Source organism: Capricornis sumatraensis, chromosome 19 (assembly GCF_032405125.1).
Source record: "Capricornis sumatraensis isolate serow.1 chromosome 19, serow.2, whole genome shotgun sequence".
Taxonomy (NCBI): domain Eukaryota; kingdom Metazoa; phylum Chordata; class Mammalia; order Artiodactyla; family Bovidae; genus Capricornis; species Capricornis sumatraensis.
Genome location: NC_091087.1, coordinates 56,321,715 through 56,345,130, shown reverse-complemented (window position 1 = coordinate 56,345,130; position 23,416 = coordinate 56,321,715). Strand labels below are relative to the sequence as shown.

At 36.1% G+C, this 23,416-nt stretch overlaps 1 protein-coding gene and 1 pseudogene across 7 annotated transcripts in view; one reads left to right on the top strand and one right to left on the bottom strand.

The window, feature by feature from the left end:
* The window catches only part of MIA2 (MIA SH3 domain ER export factor 2), a 78,426-nt gene that overhangs the window by 35,275 nt on the left and 19,735 nt on the right, over positions 1 to 23,416 (bottom strand). For 2 of the 7 annotated variants that reach the window (XM_068991037.1, XM_068991039.1), the window contains exons 1-8: positions 21,544 to 21,585; positions 18,288 to 18,416; positions 12,586 to 12,607; positions 12,410 to 12,498; positions 7,102 to 7,173; positions 4,920 to 5,030; positions 4,210 to 4,281; positions 3,056 to 3,160 (exon numbers count right to left, since the gene is read on the bottom strand). In XM_068991037.1, the coding sequence (XP_068847138.1) occupies positions 3,056 to 3,160; positions 4,210 to 4,281; positions 4,920 to 5,030; positions 7,102 to 7,173; positions 12,410 to 12,498; positions 12,586 to 12,607; positions 18,288 to 18,416; positions 21,544 to 21,570 (627 nt within the window). In that variant the 5' untranslated portion in view covers positions 21,571 to 21,585. Of the gene's footprint in view, positions 1 to 3,055; positions 3,161 to 4,209; positions 4,282 to 4,919; positions 5,031 to 7,101; positions 7,174 to 12,409; positions 12,499 to 12,585; positions 12,608 to 18,287; positions 18,417 to 19,484; positions 19,641 to 20,300; positions 20,389 to 21,543; positions 21,586 to 23,416 lie in introns of those variants that run through there. The other 5 variants (XM_068991035.1, XM_068991038.1, XM_068991033.1 and 2 more) reach the window with 3 other exon arrangements.
* LOC138095372 (mortality factor 4-like protein 1 pseudogene) lies at positions 13,483 to 14,445 on the top strand (annotated as a pseudogene).

Sequence of the window (23,416 nt, the reverse complement as noted above, 5' to 3'; positions counted from 1 at the left end):
AAATAACAGAAATAAAATTTAAAATTTAAAAACAAGCAAGTGACTAGAAAGAAATATTTATATATATCACAGGGTTAATAACTGTAATATGCAAAAAGCTTTTAGAAGTCAATAAGAAAAATAGGTCTCCTCCCCCAAAAACAGAACCAGCAAGTGATTTACAAAAGAATCAGCCGATATATATATATATATGGAAAAAAGGCCAATTTTATTTAATCTTTAAAACTCTATTCTATTAAATAGTAATTACTGGGTTTCCCGGGAAAATCAAGGCTTCATCAGCATATTCCCTGGCACATAAAAAACTAGTCCTTCTCCACATATGTTAGTAAAATAAGACAATTTTGACAGATTAAAAATAAATAAGAATTGAAGACTAAAAGTTGGATTTGGTGACTGGCTGATCTTTAGTGAGTTACTAAGGAGACTGCATACATAGCAAGCAGTCTTATAAGGTTAAAGAAGGAATGTGTTAAAACATGGAGTCAGTGCATACAGAATAGTTTATTTCAAAAACTCTGATGACCAAAAGGAGTTAGATTAAAGCAGCTATAAACAGTAAGGCAATCTAGATGAAATATTTTCAGTGTACAGAAGGTCACCTTTGACTATATTGATAACAGCAAAAGTAACACAGGATGTATTGATACCAGCCACTTTCACCTGAAATCGACTAAGATGACAGTAAAAAGGTTTAAGGGGGAAAAAAAGCATAAACCCACAAGGAAAAAGACAAAATGTGATGAAGAAAAAGATAGTTCCAGAAGTGGAAAGTGATGGAAGCATGGTAAAAGACCAAACAATTCAAATCTAAGGCAGAAGATGGTAGAGTCTAAAAGTAGCGTTGACTTGATACAAACCAGGAAGGCTCATGATTTGGAGGTACAAGTACTAGTTTCTAAATGGAATGAAAAGAGAAGGACTACTCAAAAGTCTGCATGAAAACTAGTTAGAGAAAACCCCATGATCTCCTCACACATACATATACAAACACTCTAATTCTCAGGCCATCCCTCTCTCCCTCTGTCTTTTACATGCACAAACACAGGCATGTACACACACACTTACACACACACACACACATCTGGCCAAAGCCTGGAAGGTTATTCTCTGGAGAGCTAGAATCTGAAACTCTGGGACACCTGACCCAGGTAAAGGTGTGAGTAATAAGCTGTAAACATAATAGCATTAAGTGAAAACTGACTTACTGAATAGGGAGATACCAGCCCTCCTTACTTCACTAAGCTGCTTACCTCAATGTTCACAAACAACCCTATACTTCCCCAAACAGGAACTGTGGAGGATTCATTCCTGTGGAAAATGGTATTTGAATACCAAAATGGTATTTGAATACCAATTTCATAGTAATGAAATACCCTAGCCAGATTACTGTGTAGAAAGGCCCACAAGAAACACACACAGGGCTTCCAACTAGATTTGGAGAGCCCTACTATTAAATAAACAGACACCCATGAATCATCAAACATCTTGGACAAAAGACATAGACTAAAGCAGACACAAAGGAACTTGAAGGAAACAAGGCAACTCAGGAAAAAAAAAAAATCAAAAAAGAGTGGGGAAAAAAAACATGACATCCTCAGCAAAGTAAGACATTGCATCCATGAAATCAGTAAAAAGTATAAGCAAAATAACAAAGAATTCTCACAAGTAGAAAATATCAGAGAACAAGTGAACAAAAGTTTCATAGTCATAAAGAAACCAAAAAAGACATTTTCAAATAATTTCATACATCATACAAGATACACCCCAAGTTGAACAAAATAATTCATGTAAATTTCCCAGAACTGAATCAAGAGCAAGAGTTTCCAGACACAGTGTAACCAACAAACATATGGGAAAAGACCCACACTAAGCCATATCACTGTGAAATTTCAGAGAACTGAAAGTAATGAAAGATACTAAAATTTTCCACAGGGGAAGAGTAGGTAACAAAAAAGGTTCAATAATCCAAACAGCACTTGACTTCTCACAAGTAAGTCTGGAAAATGAAGACAATAGAGCAATAATGTCAAAATTTCAAGGAAAAAAAAAAAATTGCAACCCAGAAGATATCCAACCAAAATGTTAACAGTATGAGAGAAGACATTCTAAGTCATGAAACTTCTTAAAAAGTTTCCTCCTATGCTTTTTCTCAGGAAGATAATCAAGGGCATTTACCACACAAAGTACATGCATGACATAGGAAATGGAAGATCCAACACAGAAGAAAGACAAGTCAAAGGATAGGGGTGAAGTGAAATCTCAGAACGGCAGAAATATAACAGACCTAGAGAACAAGTTCCTGCTTAACCAGGAGGATGGAAGGCCCCAGAAAGTACTGCTTCAAGGGAAAAATGAAATTAGATTAATGAAGCCTTTGCACACACAAAATATTTACATAATCTCTAAAAGAGACATTTATGATTGAAATACAGATACATTACAGATAGGTATAAAACAAGACCATTATTAACTCTATGGCAGATAAACAGTTGAGTGAAACAGAACACATAATCAGAGCACATCATGTGACTCCGCTGTGAACAATGTTTAGAAAATTATAAATAATGTTATCATTAAAAAAATTTCCCACTGAAAAATTCTAACTGTATTGGGAGAATAGTTGGAGAGCAAATATGTTTGGGTATGTGGCAGTGTCTACATATGTGAGGAGGAAGAAGACAAAAGTTAAATCCTTACTATATCTGCCACCACAACCGCTTCTGCCTTTAGGCCCCTAGCTGCAATAACTCTCATGGTATTCTCTGCTCTCCTACAACCTGGCTTTGAAGCTTTGTGCTAAATGCTATTTGCTATTATTATCAAAATGGTGAGTGTCCAGGCTTACTTTCACTCCTGGGGGAAGAGGGTTCCAGCAATATAGACCTTTGTATCCTATACAAAAGAGACACCATAGGATACATAGGAGATTGCCCTGCTCTTGTGGTTTCCGGAAATAGCCCACTTTTGCCCCTAGCATGAGTCAGTCATGAGTATGCCCAGAACATTTATAATTATATACTCACAAGTTGAGGAGTCCCTTTACAGTACAAACCTGTTTCTGGCTTTCTTGAAGCTGAGAATTTTCACTCAGAGCATCTTTTATAGCTATCTTAAGTCGTTCTTCATTCATCTGAAATATTTTGAAGGTTGTTTTGGCCTAAGTAAAATACAACATAATGAGATTACAAGAATTAGTTTAATAGCCCTTTTTTATACACACTCCTTGAAACATGGAATTAAAGTTTAAAACGTGCCAATATTAATAGGAGAGGCAGCATGCTATAGCAGAAAAAAGGCTGGCTTAAACTCAAGGTCTAGTCACTCAAGGCCAAGCTGCTCTGCCACTAACTTGCCACATGACTTTGGACAAATGATTTAACCTCTCATAACCTTCTATGTACTACCTGGCAACTTCAATTAACTTTCTCTTGTCTCTCTTACTAGAACTTAAAATCCACAAGAGCCTTTCTGTCCATTTTGTCTACTAATATTAAGTGCCAATCACCTTCAACAGTGAACAGTATATACAGCTATGGCTCAATAAATATTATTCAATGAAAAAAATGAACTTTCCTCAGATACTCTGTATTTTACAGCTGTATCTAGCGCTTCCCTGGTGGCTCAGTGGTAAAGAATCTGCCTGTCAATGCAAGAGACACAGATTCAATTCCACATGTCAAGGAGCAACTAAGCCCGTTTGCTACAACTATTGAGCCTATACTCTTGAGTCCAGGAGCCACAGCTACTGAGTCGACGTACAGCAACTTCTGAGCCTCATGCACCCAGAACCTGTGCTCTCCAGCAAGAGAAGCCACTGCACCGAGAGGCCCTTGCATAGCTCCTAGAGAATTAGCCCCACTGTCCACATCTAGAGAAAAAGCCCGCACAGCAGCAGACACAGCACAGCCAAAAATAAATAAAATTTTTTTAAACTACTTTTTAAAGTAGTTTAAAAATAAACTAAATTTTATTTAAAATTTTACACCTGTGGTGGATTCATGTTGATGTATGGCAAAACCAATACAATACTGTAAAGTAATTAGCCTCCAATTAAAATAAATAAATTTAAATTAAAAAATAATAAAATAAAATACATTTTTAAAAAACTGTATCTAAATTCTAATATTTAATTCTTTAATCATAAAAGTAATGGCAAAATGTAAATGATTTTTAAAGCAACAGCCCTATTAAAATAACTCAACTTACTTCAGCTACTTGTGATTTGAGAGACTTGGATTCATCTTCTAGGGACTGGATCCTTTTTGAAATGTCTGACATCTAAAACGACAGTATCAATCAACAACTATTTACTGAACTCCTCCAGTTTTCAAGATGCCATTTCTATCAAGTATATTATTAACCTAACACTTTTGCTCCAAAAGTGAGAATTCAGATTAAGAAAACTTCACAGCTATATGTTTAAAGGGATTTTATATGAAAGTTATATAACAACAGTATTTCAACTCATCTTTAATATTTCTTAACACTTAAGTTATATATAAGAAGGCTACTAGCACTATATCTTACTAAATAATCTCACACACATTAAGACCATCCTTAAGACAGATTTTAAAATAAAGGGAATTTTAAGTTCCTAAAACACTTTCAGAGTAATAAAAAACCAAAACCACTATGTATGTGATTATTCAACTTAAATGATTTATGTGAGCTATTCCATAGTGCAAATAGAAAATTTCTATAAGACTATGCAAGAAATGTAACATAATAATGTTAACTCTAACAAATGAAAAGAGCTAAAGGATCCAGAAAATTTTACTCTCCACTTTATAGCCTTCTGTATTCTTTGGACTTTTTTCTTTTTACAGTGCATGTAATGCTTTAACCAATAACATATAATTTTTTTTAACTCAATAACTTTCTTTTTCCTACAGTCTCCTCAAACACAAAAGTCCTACCAACTCATCTTGCTTCAAACGTTTAGATTTCACTTCCTTTAACTCTTTTTCTAGAATGAGTATTTCATCCTCAAGTTCAGATTTGGACCCGGTCAGCTTTTCATAGCATGCCTGAAAGAGGAAGAAAACTTCATAAGACAGTCACAGGAATATTTGGTGAAGATAAATCAGATAATTGTAATCAAATACACACACTGTAAGTTAAATAAGTCTAGTTTATATATTTGTTCATTTTTATAACACTGAAATAACAGCAATACTAGCAGGTGTTAGCAAACTTTTTCTATAAAGAGACAGTAAATATTTTAGGCTTGAAAGCCATGCAGTTTCTGTTCCGACTAAAGTCATATACATAAGTAGTGAGAAAGCAGAGACAACACATAAATGAGTGAACATGGCTATGTTTCAGTAAGATTTTATTGACAACAACAGGTGGAGAGCTCAGAGCCTAGTTTGCCAGCTTCTGCTCTAAAACATTATAAAAGCAGCAATGAGAAAAAGTCCAATTTCATATAATTCAATACATAAAATCAAAAATAAACTCAAAAGACAATCAAGATAATATTCTACACTGAATTAAGACATATTTTCTGTGGCCTTTTTAATTTTAAATGATTATTGGATTATCCAATTGGAATTTAAATACTGAAATAAACATACCTCTGATATTTGTGATCCTTCAACAAACTTGTTAAAAGAAAAATAAACCAAAAGAATCAAAGAACTTAATGCAGGCCAAAATAAAAGTAAAATAAGTACATATTATATCATACTGGTTAAAAAGCATATTTACATATATTCATATATATATATAGTAAAAAAAAAAATATGCATATATTTCCCCAAATTTGACTACCTGATTGTATGAGTTCTCTTACTTGAATCAAAATTACCCTGCTATTTGGATTTTATCTACAAATTCAAACAGCAATTTTTGTAACTGTACCACCTTATAGTTTATATTCAACTATGTTTACCAGTCTTGAAAATAAACACCTTATGTTTCAAAAAACTACTAAAATTAGAGAAAAACTTCCAAAATATTCATTTTAAAGTAAAAATTCAATGCCTAAGAATAAATTGGTGTGCTGTATTTTATCCACAACGTTGCAAAGCTTAAGTAAACATATTTGCGCTTCAGTTTTTGTTCTTTTGTCAGCATATTAAATTCCTTGTGAAATTCTATTTTATTCAATCTAATAAATTACAAATAAAATAAATAAATAAAATATAGTAATTTCAACAAGTTCTTGAGAATATTAATCGGTAACATAAAGAAAAAAAAGGTTAAGAATTCAATTTTATTTGAAATTCAATTTATGACTTTCTTTGGACTCTACTAGGAAATTCTGATCCATATGCTTTGATGATTATAGACATCAGTGATGGAGAACGCCAAGCTAAACTGAACACATATACCGAAGGTACGAAGTCCATCATTTTCTATTTTAATATTACTATGCTTTTTTACAACACTTCCATCTCTAAATAGTAGCATGACACTCCTATTACAAACCCTTATCCGTCATAACTTAGCTAAATGACAGATTATCACACTTTGCTTCCTTATTATTAGCCAAATCAAGCCTGGCTCAGGAGACTCAACTTTGTATTTCTTCCAAACTGCACATTCAGTGGCATCATGTTGGTACCTTAAAATTGGTCATGGTAGGAGTATTTACACAACAGAACTCAGCAGGTATTACAAATAAAGGCTCCTACTTTTTAGATACCAGCACATCATTGTATGTAACATTCTAGTCAGCTCCTAACCCTTTGATGAGGGAAAGGCAAGAACTGCCTCAACTTACATAATTATTATTTCAAACTATTCCTAAATTTATGAAAGTAAATTCTATTTTTCCTTCCTGGAGCAAACTGAGCCAAAAAAAGAAAGATTATCTTAATATATTTCCCAGAAATGAAGAATTAAGAGCTTCTATATAACTCTAGATGACAGTCAACCGAATATGCTTCACTCAAAACAAATCATCAACAAAGGCTCAAAATTTTAAAATACCTTATGCTACTTATAACATTTTATTTCTTATATTTAACTTAAATTTCTTTAAGTTTTAATACCCAAGAAATGTGAGTTTTGAGAAGATACATGACTTTTAAAGTTTATGTCATTTAGAAAGAACCTTTCCTTTAACTTTTATAAGTATCTATTTGTTCTTACCTCCAAACTTTGTGCTTCTGTTGACTCCTTCTCATAGCTGGCATCCTTTAAAGATGACTCTAAGCTTTCATACTGAAAGAAAGCAACACTGTAAGTAAAAGTACTATAAATTTTATTCCAAACTATACCTGCCCCCTGACCCATCAATTCCATGAAAAGCAACACTAAAACCTCACTGCAGAAAGACAGCATCATCCACAGCTTCAAATTTACCACAATAATTTATATTATAATATTATTGATACTCAACATGGAAAATCCGGCATTCAAGTAAACAAGATCTGAGTGAGAACGAAGAGAAAAAAATCAAGAGAAAAAGACAATCTTAGAGGGTTCAAGTAACAGAGTTCTCCTTCAGACAACAAAATAAGTAAGCTTAATATATAAGAGGAACTAAAAGACAATCATTGAGCCAAAGAAAAAGAACTACAAAAAGAGCCACACAACCTCTAGAACCAAAAAAGGCAACAGATAAAATTAAGAAGGTTTAAAAGGTGATTGGGCATAGGTGACGGAGAAGGCAATGGCACCCCACTCCAGTACTCTTGCCTGGAAAATCCCATGGACGGATGAGCCTGGTAGGCTGCAGTCCATGGGGTCACTAAGAATCAGACACGACTGAGCGACTTCACTTTCACTTTTCACTTTCATGCATTGGAGAAGGAAAAGGCAACCCACTCCAGTGTTCTTGCCTGGAGAATCCCAGGGACGGGGGAGCCTGGTGGGCTGCCATCTATGGGGTCACACAGAGTCGGACACAACTGAAGCAACTTAGCAGCAGCAGCAGCAGGCATAGGTGAAGACAATCAGTAAGATGGAAGCTAGATCAGAAGAAAATATCCAGACTGAAGTGTGAACAAAAAGATAAGAAATCCAGAAAAGAAATAAGAGATATGTGGGATATAGTAAAAAGCTAAAATACAAGTATCTGGAATCCCAGGAAGAGAAGAAAAAACAGCAAAAACAGTATTTGAAAAAGTTATGATCAAGAGAATTCCAAAACAAATAAGACATTAAGCCACAGATTCTGGAACATCATGAAGCCCAGGGATGAATAAGGGAAGACACCACATCCATACAGCTAGTAACACTGTTGAAAATCAAAGATAAAGAGAAAATCATAAAAATAGGCACACAGTTTCTTATAAAGTTATATACTTCCTGCCATATGACCCACCAATTCTAAGATACTTACAGAAGAGAAATAAAAACATATACCCACACACAAAAAAAGGTAAAATGATCATAGCAACTTTTTTCATAATAGCCAAAAGATGGAAATAACCACATTCAGAGGTAAAGGGATAAAAGAAAATGTGGTATGTTGATATATTGCAAATTTACTTTCAAGTTAAAAAAAAAAAAACTACTATATGCAACCTAGTGAATCTCAAAAGTACAATACTACCTGAAAAAAAGCCAGACACAAAAAAGTATGATTTCATTTACAGAAACTCTAACATAGACAAAAACTAATTTATGGAGATAGAAATATAAACAGTGGTTGCTGGCAGGAGTATGGGACTGAATGAAAATGAGGACAAGGGAAATACAAAGGTGATAGAAATGTTTTATGTATCAATGAGGAAGGTAGATTCCTGGGTGAATACGCCTGTGAAAATAAAAAGAACTGCATATTTAAGAATGCCCATTTAACTACTGAAAACTATACTTAAAGTTTTGAAATTGAAAGAGAAAAATAATTCAAAAAAAGACATAACACCAAATTTCAATAAAACTTATAGCTGACTTTGACCCACAAACAACATGCCAAGAAAATAAAAAGTAAAATGAGGTGTCCCCAAAGTGCTTAAAGAAAGTAACTGCCAACTCAGACTTCTATAAAGAACATTATACAAAACAGAGAAATAAAGACATGGTCAGACAAAAACTAAGAGGTATCGACAGTATGTTACAGAAAAAAAGAACAGGAGATCCTTCTATCCTTTAAGAGGAAAAAAATCACCTCAGAGGGAAGCTGGAAAGGAAGGGAAGAATGAAAAGTAATGGGAAGAATAAATGTGTAGATAAATCCAAATGAATCTTGACTGTCTCAAAGAATAATAAAATTATTTGGGGGTTTATATAAACATAAAGGCAAAGTATAATGCAAAAGGCAAAATATAATAGATAAAAGGGGGCAAGTGGAATTAAAGCATTCTAAGATCTTTGCACTATTCATTAAGCAGTATTATAATAGCACAAATTTATATTAGAACTCAATAATTTAAAAATATACACTACAATCTCAAACATAACCATTAAAAAAATAAAATCCATAACTAACAAACCCACTGATGTAGAAAATATTAAATTAGTTTAAAACTGTTTCAATCCAAAAATAGAAGAGAAAAAGGCATGTGGGACAGATGGGTCAAACAGAAAAATAGTTAAGACGGTAGATTTGACCTCTAATAAATTAGAAATTATATTAAATGCAAATGAACTAAATAGTCTAAATAAAAAGATTTTTTAGACTGATTAAAAAAAGAAAAACCTACTTGTATGATGTTCAAATCACTAGCTATGAGGGAAATGTACATTCAAACCTCACTGAACAACACTGTAAAGTCAACCATACCTCAGTAAAATTTAAAAAAACAAACACCTCATTGAGACAACACTTCACATCTGTTAGGATGGCTATAATCAAAAAGACATAATAACAAGTATTGGGAAAGATGTAGAGAAAATGGAACACTCACAAGCTGCTGGTGGAAATATAAACTAGCACGGCCACTGTGAAACACAACACGGCAGTTCTTCAAAAAGTTAAATATAGATCCAACAATTCTACTCCTAGGTATATACCCAAAATAACTTAAAATGTATATTCACACAAAAATTTGTACAAGAATGTCCATAGCAGCATCATTTATAACAGCCAAAAAGTACAATAACCCAAATGACCATCAATTGAAAAATGGATATGTCAATTGTGGTAAGGAATATTATTTGGCAAAAAAAGATATATACAGCATTGATATTTGCTACAACATGGATGAGTCTTGAAAACATTATGTTAGGTTTAAAAAGCTAGTCACAACGAAGCACATGTTATATATATCATTCCATTTACGTGAAATGGAATCCAGAGTGGGCAAGTTTATAGAAATAGAAAGTGGGTAAGTGGTCTAGAGTTTGGGAATAGGGGAGATTGGGTGAAGGATGACAGCTAAGAGGTGCAGGGCTCCTTTAGGGTGTACAAAGTATGTTCAAAAACATTTTGTTTTTGTATTTTTTTTTGGTTAGTAAATAAACTAAAAGTATACTAAATATACTAAAGTATACTAAAATATACTAATTATATAAATGTTCATTTGTATAATTTAAATTGGTGAACGGTATAGTATGCGAGTTATATCCCAACAGAGCTGTTTAAAAAACTACTATAATAGTTTCAAAACCCTCAGATACCAGGGAATAAATCTAAGAAAAGATGTGCAAGACCTCAACACAAAAATGTATAAACAACACTGAGAATTTTAAAAAGGCATAATTAGAGGGATATACCATGGTCCATCGATAAATACTCAACATTATAAAAATGTAAATTCTTTTCAAAGTAATCTATATAGTCAATGTAATCCCAAATTCCTTGCAGGCTATGTGCATGTATAAACTGATGAAGTGACTGAAAATTTATATGAAAAGACACAATCTCGAAAAACAAGTCTGGTGATTTACACTGTCAGATACCAAGACGAGCTAGGTAGCTTTTAAAAAGCATGGTATTGGTGCAAAGATATATACATATATGCTGCTGCTGCTGCTAAGTTGCTTCAGTCGTGTCTGACTCTGTGCGACCCCAGAGACAGCAGCCCACCAAGCTGCCTCGTCCCTGGGATTCTCCAGGCAAGAATACAGAAGTGGGTTGCTATTTCCTTCGCCAATGCATGAAAGTAAAAAGTGAAAGTGAAGTCCCTCAGTTGTTGTCCGACTCCTAGTGACCCCATAGACTGCAGCCCACCAGGCTCCTCCATCCATGGGATTTTCCAGGCAAGAGTACTGGAGTGGGGTGCCACTGCCTTCTCTGATATAAATATATATATGTGTATATATACATATAAAATAGACCAACAGAACAGAAAATATTATAAAAACACACTCAGATATACACAGTCGCAAGATTTAAGACAACAACACTATAGGGGAAAGATGGACTTTTAATCAATGGTACTCGTATATTCAGCAGCCATATGAAAAATATGAAATACTAACCACTAAATCATATATCACAGACGCAATTCTAGATGGATTAGAGACTGAGTAATTTGGGGTTGAACTGAGTTTCGCCTCAATATGTGTTTGTTGAAGCCCGAATACCTCAAAATGTGACTGTATTTGAAGACAGGCCTTTCAAAGGGCATTAAGTTAAAATCAGCCCATAGTATTAAGATAGGCTCCCATCCAGTCTGACTGGTACCCTTACAAGTGAAGGAAATTTGGACAGAGAGAGACATCAGAAACACGCGCCTGCACAGAGAAAAGACAATGTGAGAAGAGACTAAGAGGCTGGCGGTTATGTCAAGACGACAGGCCTCAGCACAAACCACACCAGTCACCACCTTGATCCTGGACTTCAAACCTCCAGAACCGTGAAAAACTTAATTTTTATGTAAGTCATCCAGTCCATGGTATTGTGCTATAACAGTCCTATCAAACCAATAAAAAGACTAAGTAAGAAAAGTAAAAAAAAAAAAGTTTCTGAAAGATAACACAGATGAATATCTTCATATTCTTGAGTAGGCCAAAAAAAAGAAAAAATTTTAAGTAAGAAACAAACAGCAGTCATCATAAAGAAAAGACTGACAAATTAGACTGTTACAAATAAGAACTTCTGCTTACCAAGACACCACTTGAAATATAAAGGCAAACCACAGAGTAGAAGATATTTGTAATACATGTATCTGACAAAGGACTTGTATCCAAAATATAGGAAAAATATATATACCAAAAGGAAAAAGATAACCAAAGATTTTCAAAAGATAAAAGATAATTTTTAAAATGTGAAAAAAAATTAACTAGGCAACATGAAACAAAAAGGATATATCCAAATGGTCAATAAAACATCAAAGGGTGCTCAACCTCATCGGTCAGGGAAACAAAAACCGAAATCACAATGAGACATCACTATGCACCAATCACAATGGTTACAATTTAGACTGGTTATATGAAACCAACTGAAGTCTCATACTTTGCAAACAAAGCATTAATAATCTTAAACTTACACAGAAATACCTGCACTGTAAAGTAAGGATCCTAGAGGAACCTAACATGAATGTCAACATTTTCAAAAATGTCTTACCTCCTTTTGAACAATGCTAAATTTTTCAAGCAGTTTACATTTTTCTTGAATCAGTGTAGAAAGTTCTACAGCAAGCTTTTTCTCTCTCCCTAAAAAAGAGTTAATGTTATCATGTTTTTAAGTTTATTTAGTTACAAACAACAACGATGTGATCTAAAATAGAAAAAAGAGCTTACCCACATAAATCCGGCTTCTAACCTGAAACAAATTTTTAACAAAAATTACATTAAAACAAACATACATTCAGGCAAATATAATTTATTTAACTGCTACTGACAACTTAAAGTGTTTCTTATTACTTTTAGTATAAACATAAGCTAGCCAAAAAGTGTTCTATTTCCATTGAGAAAATAATACTACATATTAAAGTCCCCCCATTGAAGACTCACATTATTTATTAGCATAATAAAGGCTCTGAAATAACTCTACCTTAAAAATACCTGTTTCATTTCATTTAGCCCACTGCTCCTCAAACATATTTGACCCCAAAACAAACTACTTAAAGAAGCCCCTATCATCTCCCCTAGTACTAATCTCTAAAATAACACAATTTGGAAAATGTTACCATGGGGCCATGGATCTGCTGACTATAAAGTAAAAAAACTTTTTTCTTCTTTAACCTCTCTTTCAAACAATAAAGGGAAAATTTCAATTTATGGGTCAGGCTTAGGACTAAAAACAATGGGGACATGCCTGCTCCCCCTTCACTGCCCAAATGGCCCACAAGGGCCAGAATAAACAAGTGCTGCCGCTGCTGCTGCTGCTGCTAAGTCACTTCAGTCGTGTCCAACTCTGTGCGACCCCATAGACAGCAGCCCACCAGGCTCCCCCTCCCTGGGATACTCGAGGCAAGAATACTGGAGTGGGTTGCCATTTCAGTACTGAGAAAAAAAAAGCAATGGGGACTTAGATAATCTACACAAGATATACAGGAATAAAATTAAATGAAACAAGATTTAAAAGTCAAGGTACAGTATAATTAGTTAGATGAGGAACAACTAGTGAACTGAAACAGATTCAGAAACTATCTCAAAAAGTAACAGGAGGAGACGGCAGCGACGAATCTCTTATAAATGGTGCCGAAGCACGACCCGAAGCCTAAATTCCAGGAGGTGAGAGAGTGCTGTGCTTTAATGGGCCTCTTCTTTATGAAGCAAAGTGTGTAAAAGTTGCCATAAAGGATAAACAAGTAAAATACTTTATACATTACAGTGGTTGGAATAAAAATTGGGGTGAATGGGTTCCAGAAAGCAGAGTACTTAAGTACGTGGATACCAATCTGCAGAAACAACGAGAACTTCAAAAAAGCCAATCAAAAGCAGTATGCAGAGGGGAAGATGTGAGGGCCTGCCCCTGGAAAGAAGACTGCTGGGCTGCCCCAGAAAAACACTGAAGTGAAAACAAAAAGAACAAACAGAAGACATCTGGAAATGGAGATGGTGGCAGCACTGGGGAGACACCTCAGCCTCCCTGCAAGAAAAGGGCTCGAGTAGATCCTACTGTTGAAAACCAGGAAACATTCATGAGCAGAGCTGAAGTTAAAGATTCCTCAAGAACTGAAACCATGGCTTGTTGATGACTGGGACTTAATTACCCAGCAAAAACAGCTCTTTTATCTTCCTGCCAAGAAGAATGTGGATTCCATTTTAGAGGATTATGCAAATTACAAGAAATCTCGAGGAAACACAGATCAGATAATAAGGAGTATGCAGTCAATGAGGTTGTGGCTGGGAAAAAGGAGTACTTCCTTGTGATGCTGGGCACTCAACTGCTCTACAAATTTGAGAGGCCGCAGTACGCTGAGATCCTTGCGGACCACTCTGATGCACCCAGGTGTACGGAGTGCCACGTCTCCTGAGACTGTTTGTAAGAATTGGAGCAATGTTGGCCTATACACCTCTGGATGAAAAGAGCATTGCCTTATTACTGAATTATCTTCACAGTTTCCTAAAATACCTAGCAAAGAACTCCACAACTCTGTTTCGTGCCAGCCATTATGAAGTGGCTCCCCTGAGTACCATCGGAAAGCCGTGTGAGGCACCTGCACCCACCCACATTTGATCTCTATGAACACCTCTTTGTTTCTTAGTCCTTCTCTTGTACAAACAATGTACTTTGGAAATGTTCGTGCATAACAAAATTGATGTTTGTTTTCTGTTTGATTTTAAACAGAGAAAATAAAAGGAGTTACAGCTCCTTTTTTCTTTCCTTTTTTTCATTTCAAAGTTGCTGCCAGTGTATTCAGTGATGGACAAGAGAGAGACATACTGTAGAGTGTTTTATTGCTTAGTTGACAAAGCTGCTTTTGAACACTGGTGGTTTCTATTCCTCTGACACTACGCACTTTTATAATATGTGTAAATGCTATATGACACAATGCTCTGATTCCTAGTGCCAAAGGCTCAATTCAGTGTACATAACTGAAAACACTCATCCATTTGTGCTCCCCTTTTTTTTATGGTGCTTAAAGTAAAGAGCCCATCCTTTGTGAGTTATCCATCCATATTGTTCTTTAGGCATTTTATCTTTGCTCAATCGCTGAAGAACGGTGGCTTGTTTCATGGTTTTTGTATTTGTGTCTAATGCACATTTTAACATGATAGACTCAATGCATTGTGTAGCTACAGTTTTCTGGAAAAGTTAATCTTTTAGAAATTATTTTTCAGATCTTCAATAAACTTTTTCTTTAAAATTAAAAAAAAAGTAACAGTAAACCATTAAAAAACAATGGAGAAAATATTGTTAAAGAGATAAGGAAGTGAGAAGAGCCAACATCTTAAACAGCAATAGTCCCAAAGAGAAAAAAAAAAAACATGTATAATGCAGAAAAAACTTCTCAGAATTAAAAAATATAAAAGATTTCATATTTAAGATAATTCAAAGAAGAAATAAGAAAAGTCAAGCCTAAACAAATTATATTGAAATAAGGATATCAAAAGCCTCTTACAAATGAATAAGAATCACACTGACAAGAGACCTTTCAATAAGTAACATTAGATATAAAAAGACAAGGAAGTAAAGGATTTTAAAGTATTAACAGGATGAAAATTTAGACCCAGAATGCTTAACTCAAACAAATTGCTGTTCCAGCATAAGAACTTAATTCAAACATCCTCAAGCATACAAAAGTTTTACCATACAAAGACCAATACTAAACACAATATAGAAAGAAGTATCCAAATATGAGAAGAATTAAATCCAGGAGACCCTACAAGAGATATGTCAATTACTGATGATCAAATATCTTGGTAATATTTATTGTTGTCTTCAGGGATGGAGAAGGGGTGGAGAAGAAAGTAAAAAGAAAAGAGAAATATTTTTAGAACTAAAATTCAAGATTATACCAACATGAAAGTAGTTTGGAAAGTGAAAGAGACCAAGGGATGTGAGAGTATGCTAAATAAGGTTCTTGTCTTCTCACTAGGAAAATTTACTTTATGAATGCAGAAAGAACTGAAAAGAAATATATAAAAAGTGGAATACATTAATAAAGTATGCTAGGAGAAAGTGGTCCAAATACATCAGTAATCAATAATCATAACATGTAGATACAGTAAACTCAGTGAAAACACAGAGATTTTTGGATTAAATATTTTTAAAAATTCATACAGAACTGAATCACTTTGCTGTATGCCTGAAATTAACACAACATAGTAAATCAACTATACTCCAATAAAATAGAGAAATCCGTAGAGTACATACATTAAGTAAAAGACCACAGAAAGACTGGAAAATATAAGGATGGAAAAAGACACAATAAATATTACCAAAAAGAAAACTGGTCTAGCTGTATTAACATCAGATAAGCAACTTAAGACAAAAGCATCAGTAGAGTTACAGAGGGTCACTAAATATTGACTAAACAGTTAACCCACCAAGAAGAGATATAGCAATTCTAAACATATACCCACCTAAAACAATATTCTCAAAGTACGTAAAGAAAGAATTGAAAAAACTATAGAAAGTAACTGATAAATCCATCATGACAGTGGAATTCAGCCAACTTCTCTCTATTCTTGATAATGAAGGAAACAACAACAAAAAGAGCAAGAATATGTGATACATGAATTATCAAATTAGTCAGTTAGCAAGACTGACTTAATAATGGATGGATATGGAATGATACACATGTACTTGTTTTCAATAATACTCAGTGGAATAGAAAAAAGAGCACAGAAAAGATCTACATCCAAGTGGCACTCTCATACATAGCATGGCAGAAAAGTGGGAAAAGGAAAGACTATTCAATAAACAAAGCTGGGAAAAAGGTTATTTGAGGGGTAGGGTGAGGAGGATGGGGAATTACAGACTCGCTACCCTATACCAACCAGAAAATTAACTCAAAACGGATCAAGCACTTCTGTGCTAAATGGAAATTGTTTTCATTAAGAATTTCTACTCATCAGAAAACATCTTAAGAACAATGAAAAGATGTTTCATACTGAGACATCTGTAATAGACATAATCAACAAGGATATCACCAAGAATACATAAGGAGGGGATGGGAAGAAGGCTGAAGAGGGAGGAGATATATGTGTACTTATAACTGATTCACTTTGCTATACAGCAGAAACCAACACAACAGTGTAAAGCAATCAAACTCCAATTTAAAAAAATTTTTTTAAAGAATACATAAGAAATTCCTACAAATAAAAAGGAAAAGAACAAACTACTCAAAATAAAAAGGGGCATAAGATATAAACAAAATATTTCCCTGAAGAACAAATACATATGGCCAGTAAATAAAGTTTTCAATCTCCTTAGTGATCAAAGAATACATCAGAACCATGGTAAGATACCATTCAAATGGCAAAAATAAAGAATTTCAACGATAATAACTGTTGGAGAGGACAGAGATCAAATGGATCTCTAGGACCTCTTATATATTGCTGTTGGGAGTATAAACTAGTACAGACAACTGGAAAAGAATTTAGCATTAGCTTTTAAAAGTAGAACCTCCAGCATGCACTAAACCAAGTAAATCTCAGACCCAGTATATTCCCAAGAGAAACTTACAAATACACAATAGGAGACAAGTACAAGAATTTGCACAGCAGCATGATTTGTAATAGAAAAAACCTGGAAACAACTCAAAGGCCCAAGACCATAAAAAATATAAATTAACTGTAGTATATTCTCTCAATGTAATATTAAAACAATCAAAATGAACCAAAAATATGGATGAATCTTAGCAAAATAGGATGGAGTAAAAAAGTTCCAAACCATGATATCTGGCATGAAACTAAGCAAAATTACTATACTTCGGAAGGATATATGTATTTAATACATATGGCCAAGATAAATTTTTTTTGAGGCACTGGAATATCAACACAGGATCTTGAACAGGATTACCTCTACTTCAGGGAGGCAGGGGGATGAAATGAGGAGGATCATCTAAATATAAGTGACGGTCAACGTCTTTGATTCCAGTTGGGTGGTTTATTCACAGAAGTTTAGCAGACTCTTAAAAATAAACACCACCCCAAATAATAAGTAAGAAATAAAGGCAGGGTTTTAGTATTAGTATGGAATACTCATGTAAAGGAATTTTTTTAAATTTCAGCACTTTAAAAAATTCCTCTAGGGATTTCTCTGGCAGTCCAGTGGTTAAGACTCCACACTTCCACTGCAGGGGGGCATAGGTTCTATCCCTGGTCAGGGAACTAAGATCCTGCATGCTGCATGGTGCGGTCGAAAAATGAAATTAAAAAAAATTCCTTAAAATCTATATTCAGTTTCTAGCAGCTACACATTAACACGAGTAGCCCACAAAATGATAACCTGTTTCCTTAAAACAAAAGATACGTTTCTCATATTACTTATTCAACATGAAGATTGAATGAATATTCTCTTAGTATACCTAGCATTGATTACTTACCGATCGAAAACTTCTCCATGAAAACAAGAGAACAGCAAAAAATCCAACAATAGTTGCACATATCACCAATTCCCATGGAAAACCATACAAATTGGATTGTCTCATATCTTCAGGCAATGCTGCCACAGCCTTCAAGACAAAGAAAATTAACTTGTTAAAAAGTTTTGATTACAACACACCAGATCTTCAGCACCTTTATCATGGTGTTCCCAGCCCCTAGAACTATGATGAAAATGTTTGTTAAGTCACTCAGTCTACAGCATTTTTGTTAGAGCAGCCCTGTCAGACTAAGACATAAACATAAGTACAAGTTTACATGTAAACACGAACAAAACCTGTATCATAAAATTATCTGTTATTAACCACTATCACCAAGAGATGAAGGAAAACAGTAGGGTGAAATGTAATGATTTTTAAACCAGAGTTCTACAGAGATACCTGAAAGTGAGAGTAAGAGGCGAGAAGGCCAAAGAAAGAAGCTGAATCCGATGCTCTTATCCTGATTCAATCAGTTTAGGTTTTTTCCATAGAGTATGGTGAAGTCGCTCAGTCGTGTCCGACACTTTGCGACCCCATGGACTGTAGCCTACCAGGCTCCTCAGTCCATGGGATTTTCGAGGCAAGAACACTGGAGTGGGTTGCCATTTCCTTCTCCAGGGGATCTTCCGGACCCAGGGATCAAACCTGGGTCTTCGGCATTGTAGGCAGACGCTTTACCGTCTGAGCTAAGAGCATTATTTCTTAAAAGAAACCGCAGAATTAGAATCCCAATTCCCTGTCCAGGCTTAGATGTCCTTTCAAGCAACGCGAAGTTTCAGCACTTAAAAGGAACTGATTTCACAGGATCAGTCCTCAAGTTTCTCACAGTCGGGGAAACCACGTGTCATCAAAATAAATAACATGACCGAAAGGCTAATTCATTTTAGGAAACTCACCTTTCTAAAGTCCTGCTAAGCATAAGCAAATGCTCTCTTCACCTTCCGGATCTCCAGGTCTCCCTACACCACATCAGAACCCGCCCAAGCACCCTAGGAACCTAGCTACTGCCCTGGACACAGGCCGCAGCCCCCCGGCAGCTGAGAACTGGCTTCAGGACCTCCGACCACTGCGGCTCAGACCCCCAAAGTCTGCAGCTTCCTTCCCCGGGAGGCACCCGCGACCCCTGGGCCAAGTAACCCTGATCGCGCCTGGACTCACCCAGCGAAGCTTTGCCAGGACCAGCCCCAGGTACGGCTGAGGGGCACTCCCGGGCCCCGCCATAGCTCCAAGGCTGCTCTGGCAATCAGAGCCGTATCCAGGGCCTGCCCGAACCACAGCAAATGAACAGAACACGCAGCGTTCGGTCCGGAACCCAAACCTGCACCGGGCAACCGGATCAGACCACTGCGGAGCCGGCTACGGGGGGGGACTGGAGATGAATGGCGCCGCCGTGCCTCGAGCGTCCATGCTGACCACCCGGGGAGCTTCGCCACCCACCCCAGGTTACGCTTTGCGTCCCTAAGATCCGAAGGTTCAAGCCCGCCCGCGCGAGTCTGCGATCTGCACTCTCCTTGCCACCCTACCCCGCGGTTTGGTTTCGGCCAGGCCGCGGCGGGGAGGCGGGGTCGCGGGGGACTCAGTTAATTTCCCTTCCTTCTTCGCGCGAGGTTCGTAGACGTGTCCCTGTCTTTCTCTCTTAAAGGGGCCGGCCCTCTACCTAGAAAGGCTACCCATCCTTGGAAATCGAGGTGCTCGGGGCTGAGAGAGAAGGATTCGGCCTCCGGCCCTGAGTTGTAGCGCGAGCCGCAGACATCCCGAGCGAAGGTCAACACCACGGCCCAGAAATCCCCACCATCGGGCTGCCGGCTGCTAGACTTCTCCCGGAGGCCCCTCCGGGTCGCCCGGCTGGATGAGCGCGACGCGCCTCTGCCCGGCTGCAGGCGCCTGGCCCAAGCCCAGCCCCCAACGCTTTCATCTCGCAGCCCTGCAAGAGCCTGCTGTCCGCACCCCGCAGAAGCTTTGATGGCGTCGTACCCCGGGGGAGCCCGCCGGCCCAGGGAAACCGACCGCCGTCTTCATTCCAGTCACAAAATGGCTTGCGGGGCCCGGGCCTCTGCGTCCTGCCAACCATGTCCGGACTTTGGACAGGAAGGCGCTTTGGGTCAGCTGTGATCTGGGCAAAGTTTAACCTCTCCCACGCAAGAGAATATCTATCGGGCTTTCGGTGCCCAGCGGAGGGTTCCAGGGGCTTACTCACTTTTACCTGAGTTACCTGGGCACTTGCTGTGCAAAACTCTTAAAACTCCATGAGCTCCTAGTTACCCAAACGCCAAATCAAACCCGTATGAACCTCAGCTGGCCACGTGTTCTCTGAAAAGGGGAGCTAAAAGTAGCACCTTGCCGTCTAAATTTAGGACCCTATATTTAGGTCTGTTGAATAAAATGCCCAGGGATGGACCTGTTCTTAGAGATGGGTTTTTTAACCCATCTCTGCATTTTCCAACTGAAGTCCTCGTTGAAGCAACCAGAAAAGGAAGGAACGGGTACGTCTTCCTTAACAAATCACCTGAGAGAACTCAGCAGTTGAACAATATGTTAGTTCCTTAGAAAACTTCCCTAATGTTAAGGTCCAGCAGCAAGAAAAGCATTGTGCCATAAAGAGTCCAAAAATGGTCCAATTCACGGTGGAAGATTTTCGGAACCAAAAATGCCGCCTAGATTTTCGGAACTCTTATTTGCCACATCAGCCTAAGGAGTTTCAGGAACTATCAGTAGCAAAGAACAGCAGAAATTGCTTAATAATTATCCATATTTAAGGTATTACACAACCTTCATATGTGTTGGACAGTATATACTCTAAACTATGTGTATAGCTTATTAAGTCAAACAGAAGCCAAACTAAAATTCTGTCTTTAAAATTTAAAAGAATCTTAGAACAAAGTATGCCTCAAAACATTGTATTACTGAATGAAAATTCTTCAGTAAATCTGAACATTTTCAGTGAACTCCAGAATTACTTTCAGCTTTCAGGACTTATTTACAACCTAAAACATTTTTTTTTTAAGTCCCTTTGCTCTCCCAGAGACAGTCTGTGCTCTTTTCTAATTTAACAATAATTACCATTACAAATAGTAAAAACGTAGATCAGGGACAAAAGGATAAATGAAATTTTTTAAAAATCTACAAATTTCCCCATGGCAAAAACAGTAAACCTTAAACTCAATGCCAGATCCAAACCTAATTTCTGGACGCACTTAATAGTCATGTTGAAACTTACCTCTTCCTCTAGATCTTTCAGTTCCATTTTTTAAAAAGTTCATGTTAAAATATCCTAATATGTAAGTGAAATTCTAGTAAGTACCTCATATCTTTGAGAAAGATTTCAGGTGCTAATACATCCTGCACTTTTCTGTTTCTACAAGGACTGATCCTGTTTTGACACTTGTGTGGTAAAGGGGTGCTATAGGTGGACTTGTGACTACCAACCCATAATCTAATTTCATGGACAAAACTCCTTGTCAATTTTTGTCTTTAAATATCATGCAAGTACTACTCTCTTAAAATCTACACTTGAAAAGAGAAATCCTGGATTAGGTAACTGATAAAAATAAAACTTTTAACATATACAGTATATGATTTTTTACCATATTTACATTCAAAGGTTGTTCTCCTTAAGTAGATATGGGATTTTGCGACTTATATAGGCAGGCCTACCTAAAAGGAAATGGAGAACATATCCAGTTAGTGTCTGTGACAGCTACAAGAACCCATACAAGAACATTGGAAACATGCTAACCAGTAAACTTTGTCCACAATCCAGAAACTGATTTCCCTTATAAAGGGCCCTGTTGCTAAACTATAAATACTAGTTACTCCCTTTTAATTAAACAGCCAGTGTCACTGGATATAAGATCTAGTCTTTCAAAAGAAAGTCAAACATGCTGAGCCACATCCTCATTCTCTAATGATGTAAGAGTTTGTACTCAAAACGTGTTAAATCAGGAGCTACCTGTTGAACAAGAGTTGGGTAATTTCCATTGTTTATTCCATATATAAATGGAGCATTCTAGTTAAGAATATATAAATGTTAGAACTCAAAGAGCCTCTTCAATTTTAAAATAAAGTAGATAAAAGTGGTGTTGATTCCTATTACTTAATTTTTTAAAAAGCTTTTTTTTTTTTCTTTTACAAAATCTAACTGAACTTATCAGCAAATAGAAACAATTTAGGTGAGAAAAAAAGGAAACCCTTTCACCTAAATTTATGGGTGCTTATTAGACAAATTAAGATTGTTAAATTCCTGGTCTGGCAAGAACTCTTCAGAATATTTAGTCCAAACATTATGAACTTAAAGCCATATAGAGGCCAAACAGTTGAAATAAGTGTAGGGAAATGAAAAATGCATGTCTACTCAATACAAGCACTATTCAGCCTGAACTTCTTGTTGCTGTAGAAGAATGGGAGACTATTACAGTCTTCTACTTTTTCAACAGAATGCAGAAATCCAGATTTTTGTATGAATCCACATTTTAAATGCAGGCAACTGATTCATGTTTTACACAAAGCTCAAGCCAGTCTATGACGTGCCAAGCCTGTCATACAATCTCTGATATTAGAGTTTTAAATTGAGACTTCCCCAGAGAATAAGTGACTTTCCAGGATCACAAGATAATTAATACATTTAAAGTCAATATTTTCATGTCTAAAGAATTTCAAACAAGATGTTCATATAAAATGTATTTGACAAAATTTACTGAGTCCACAAAAGTAAGCGTACTTAGCACAGCATATATTAAATAAGCACTTAACTATATATGAAAGGTTAATATGGTATAGCAATAAATTATTTTTTTAATTTAGTAACTTCACTGGTATAATTTATGGGGAGATGACAAGTAAGGGCTATGTCAGTAGGACATACTAATAAGTAGAATTAAATACACAGTTGAAAGTTTTATTATAACTATTTTAGAAACTACATCATCATTAGTTTTTATTCTCTCCTATGCTAGAGCAGATTTCTAAGTAATGTTTTTAACCAACGTCTTCAAAACCAAATCATACTGAGTAAATTAATCATTTCTCTGAGCTTATTTACTAGGTAATGTCAACTCTCCGAAACCCACCAAAGAAAGTGAGGAGGAAGCCTC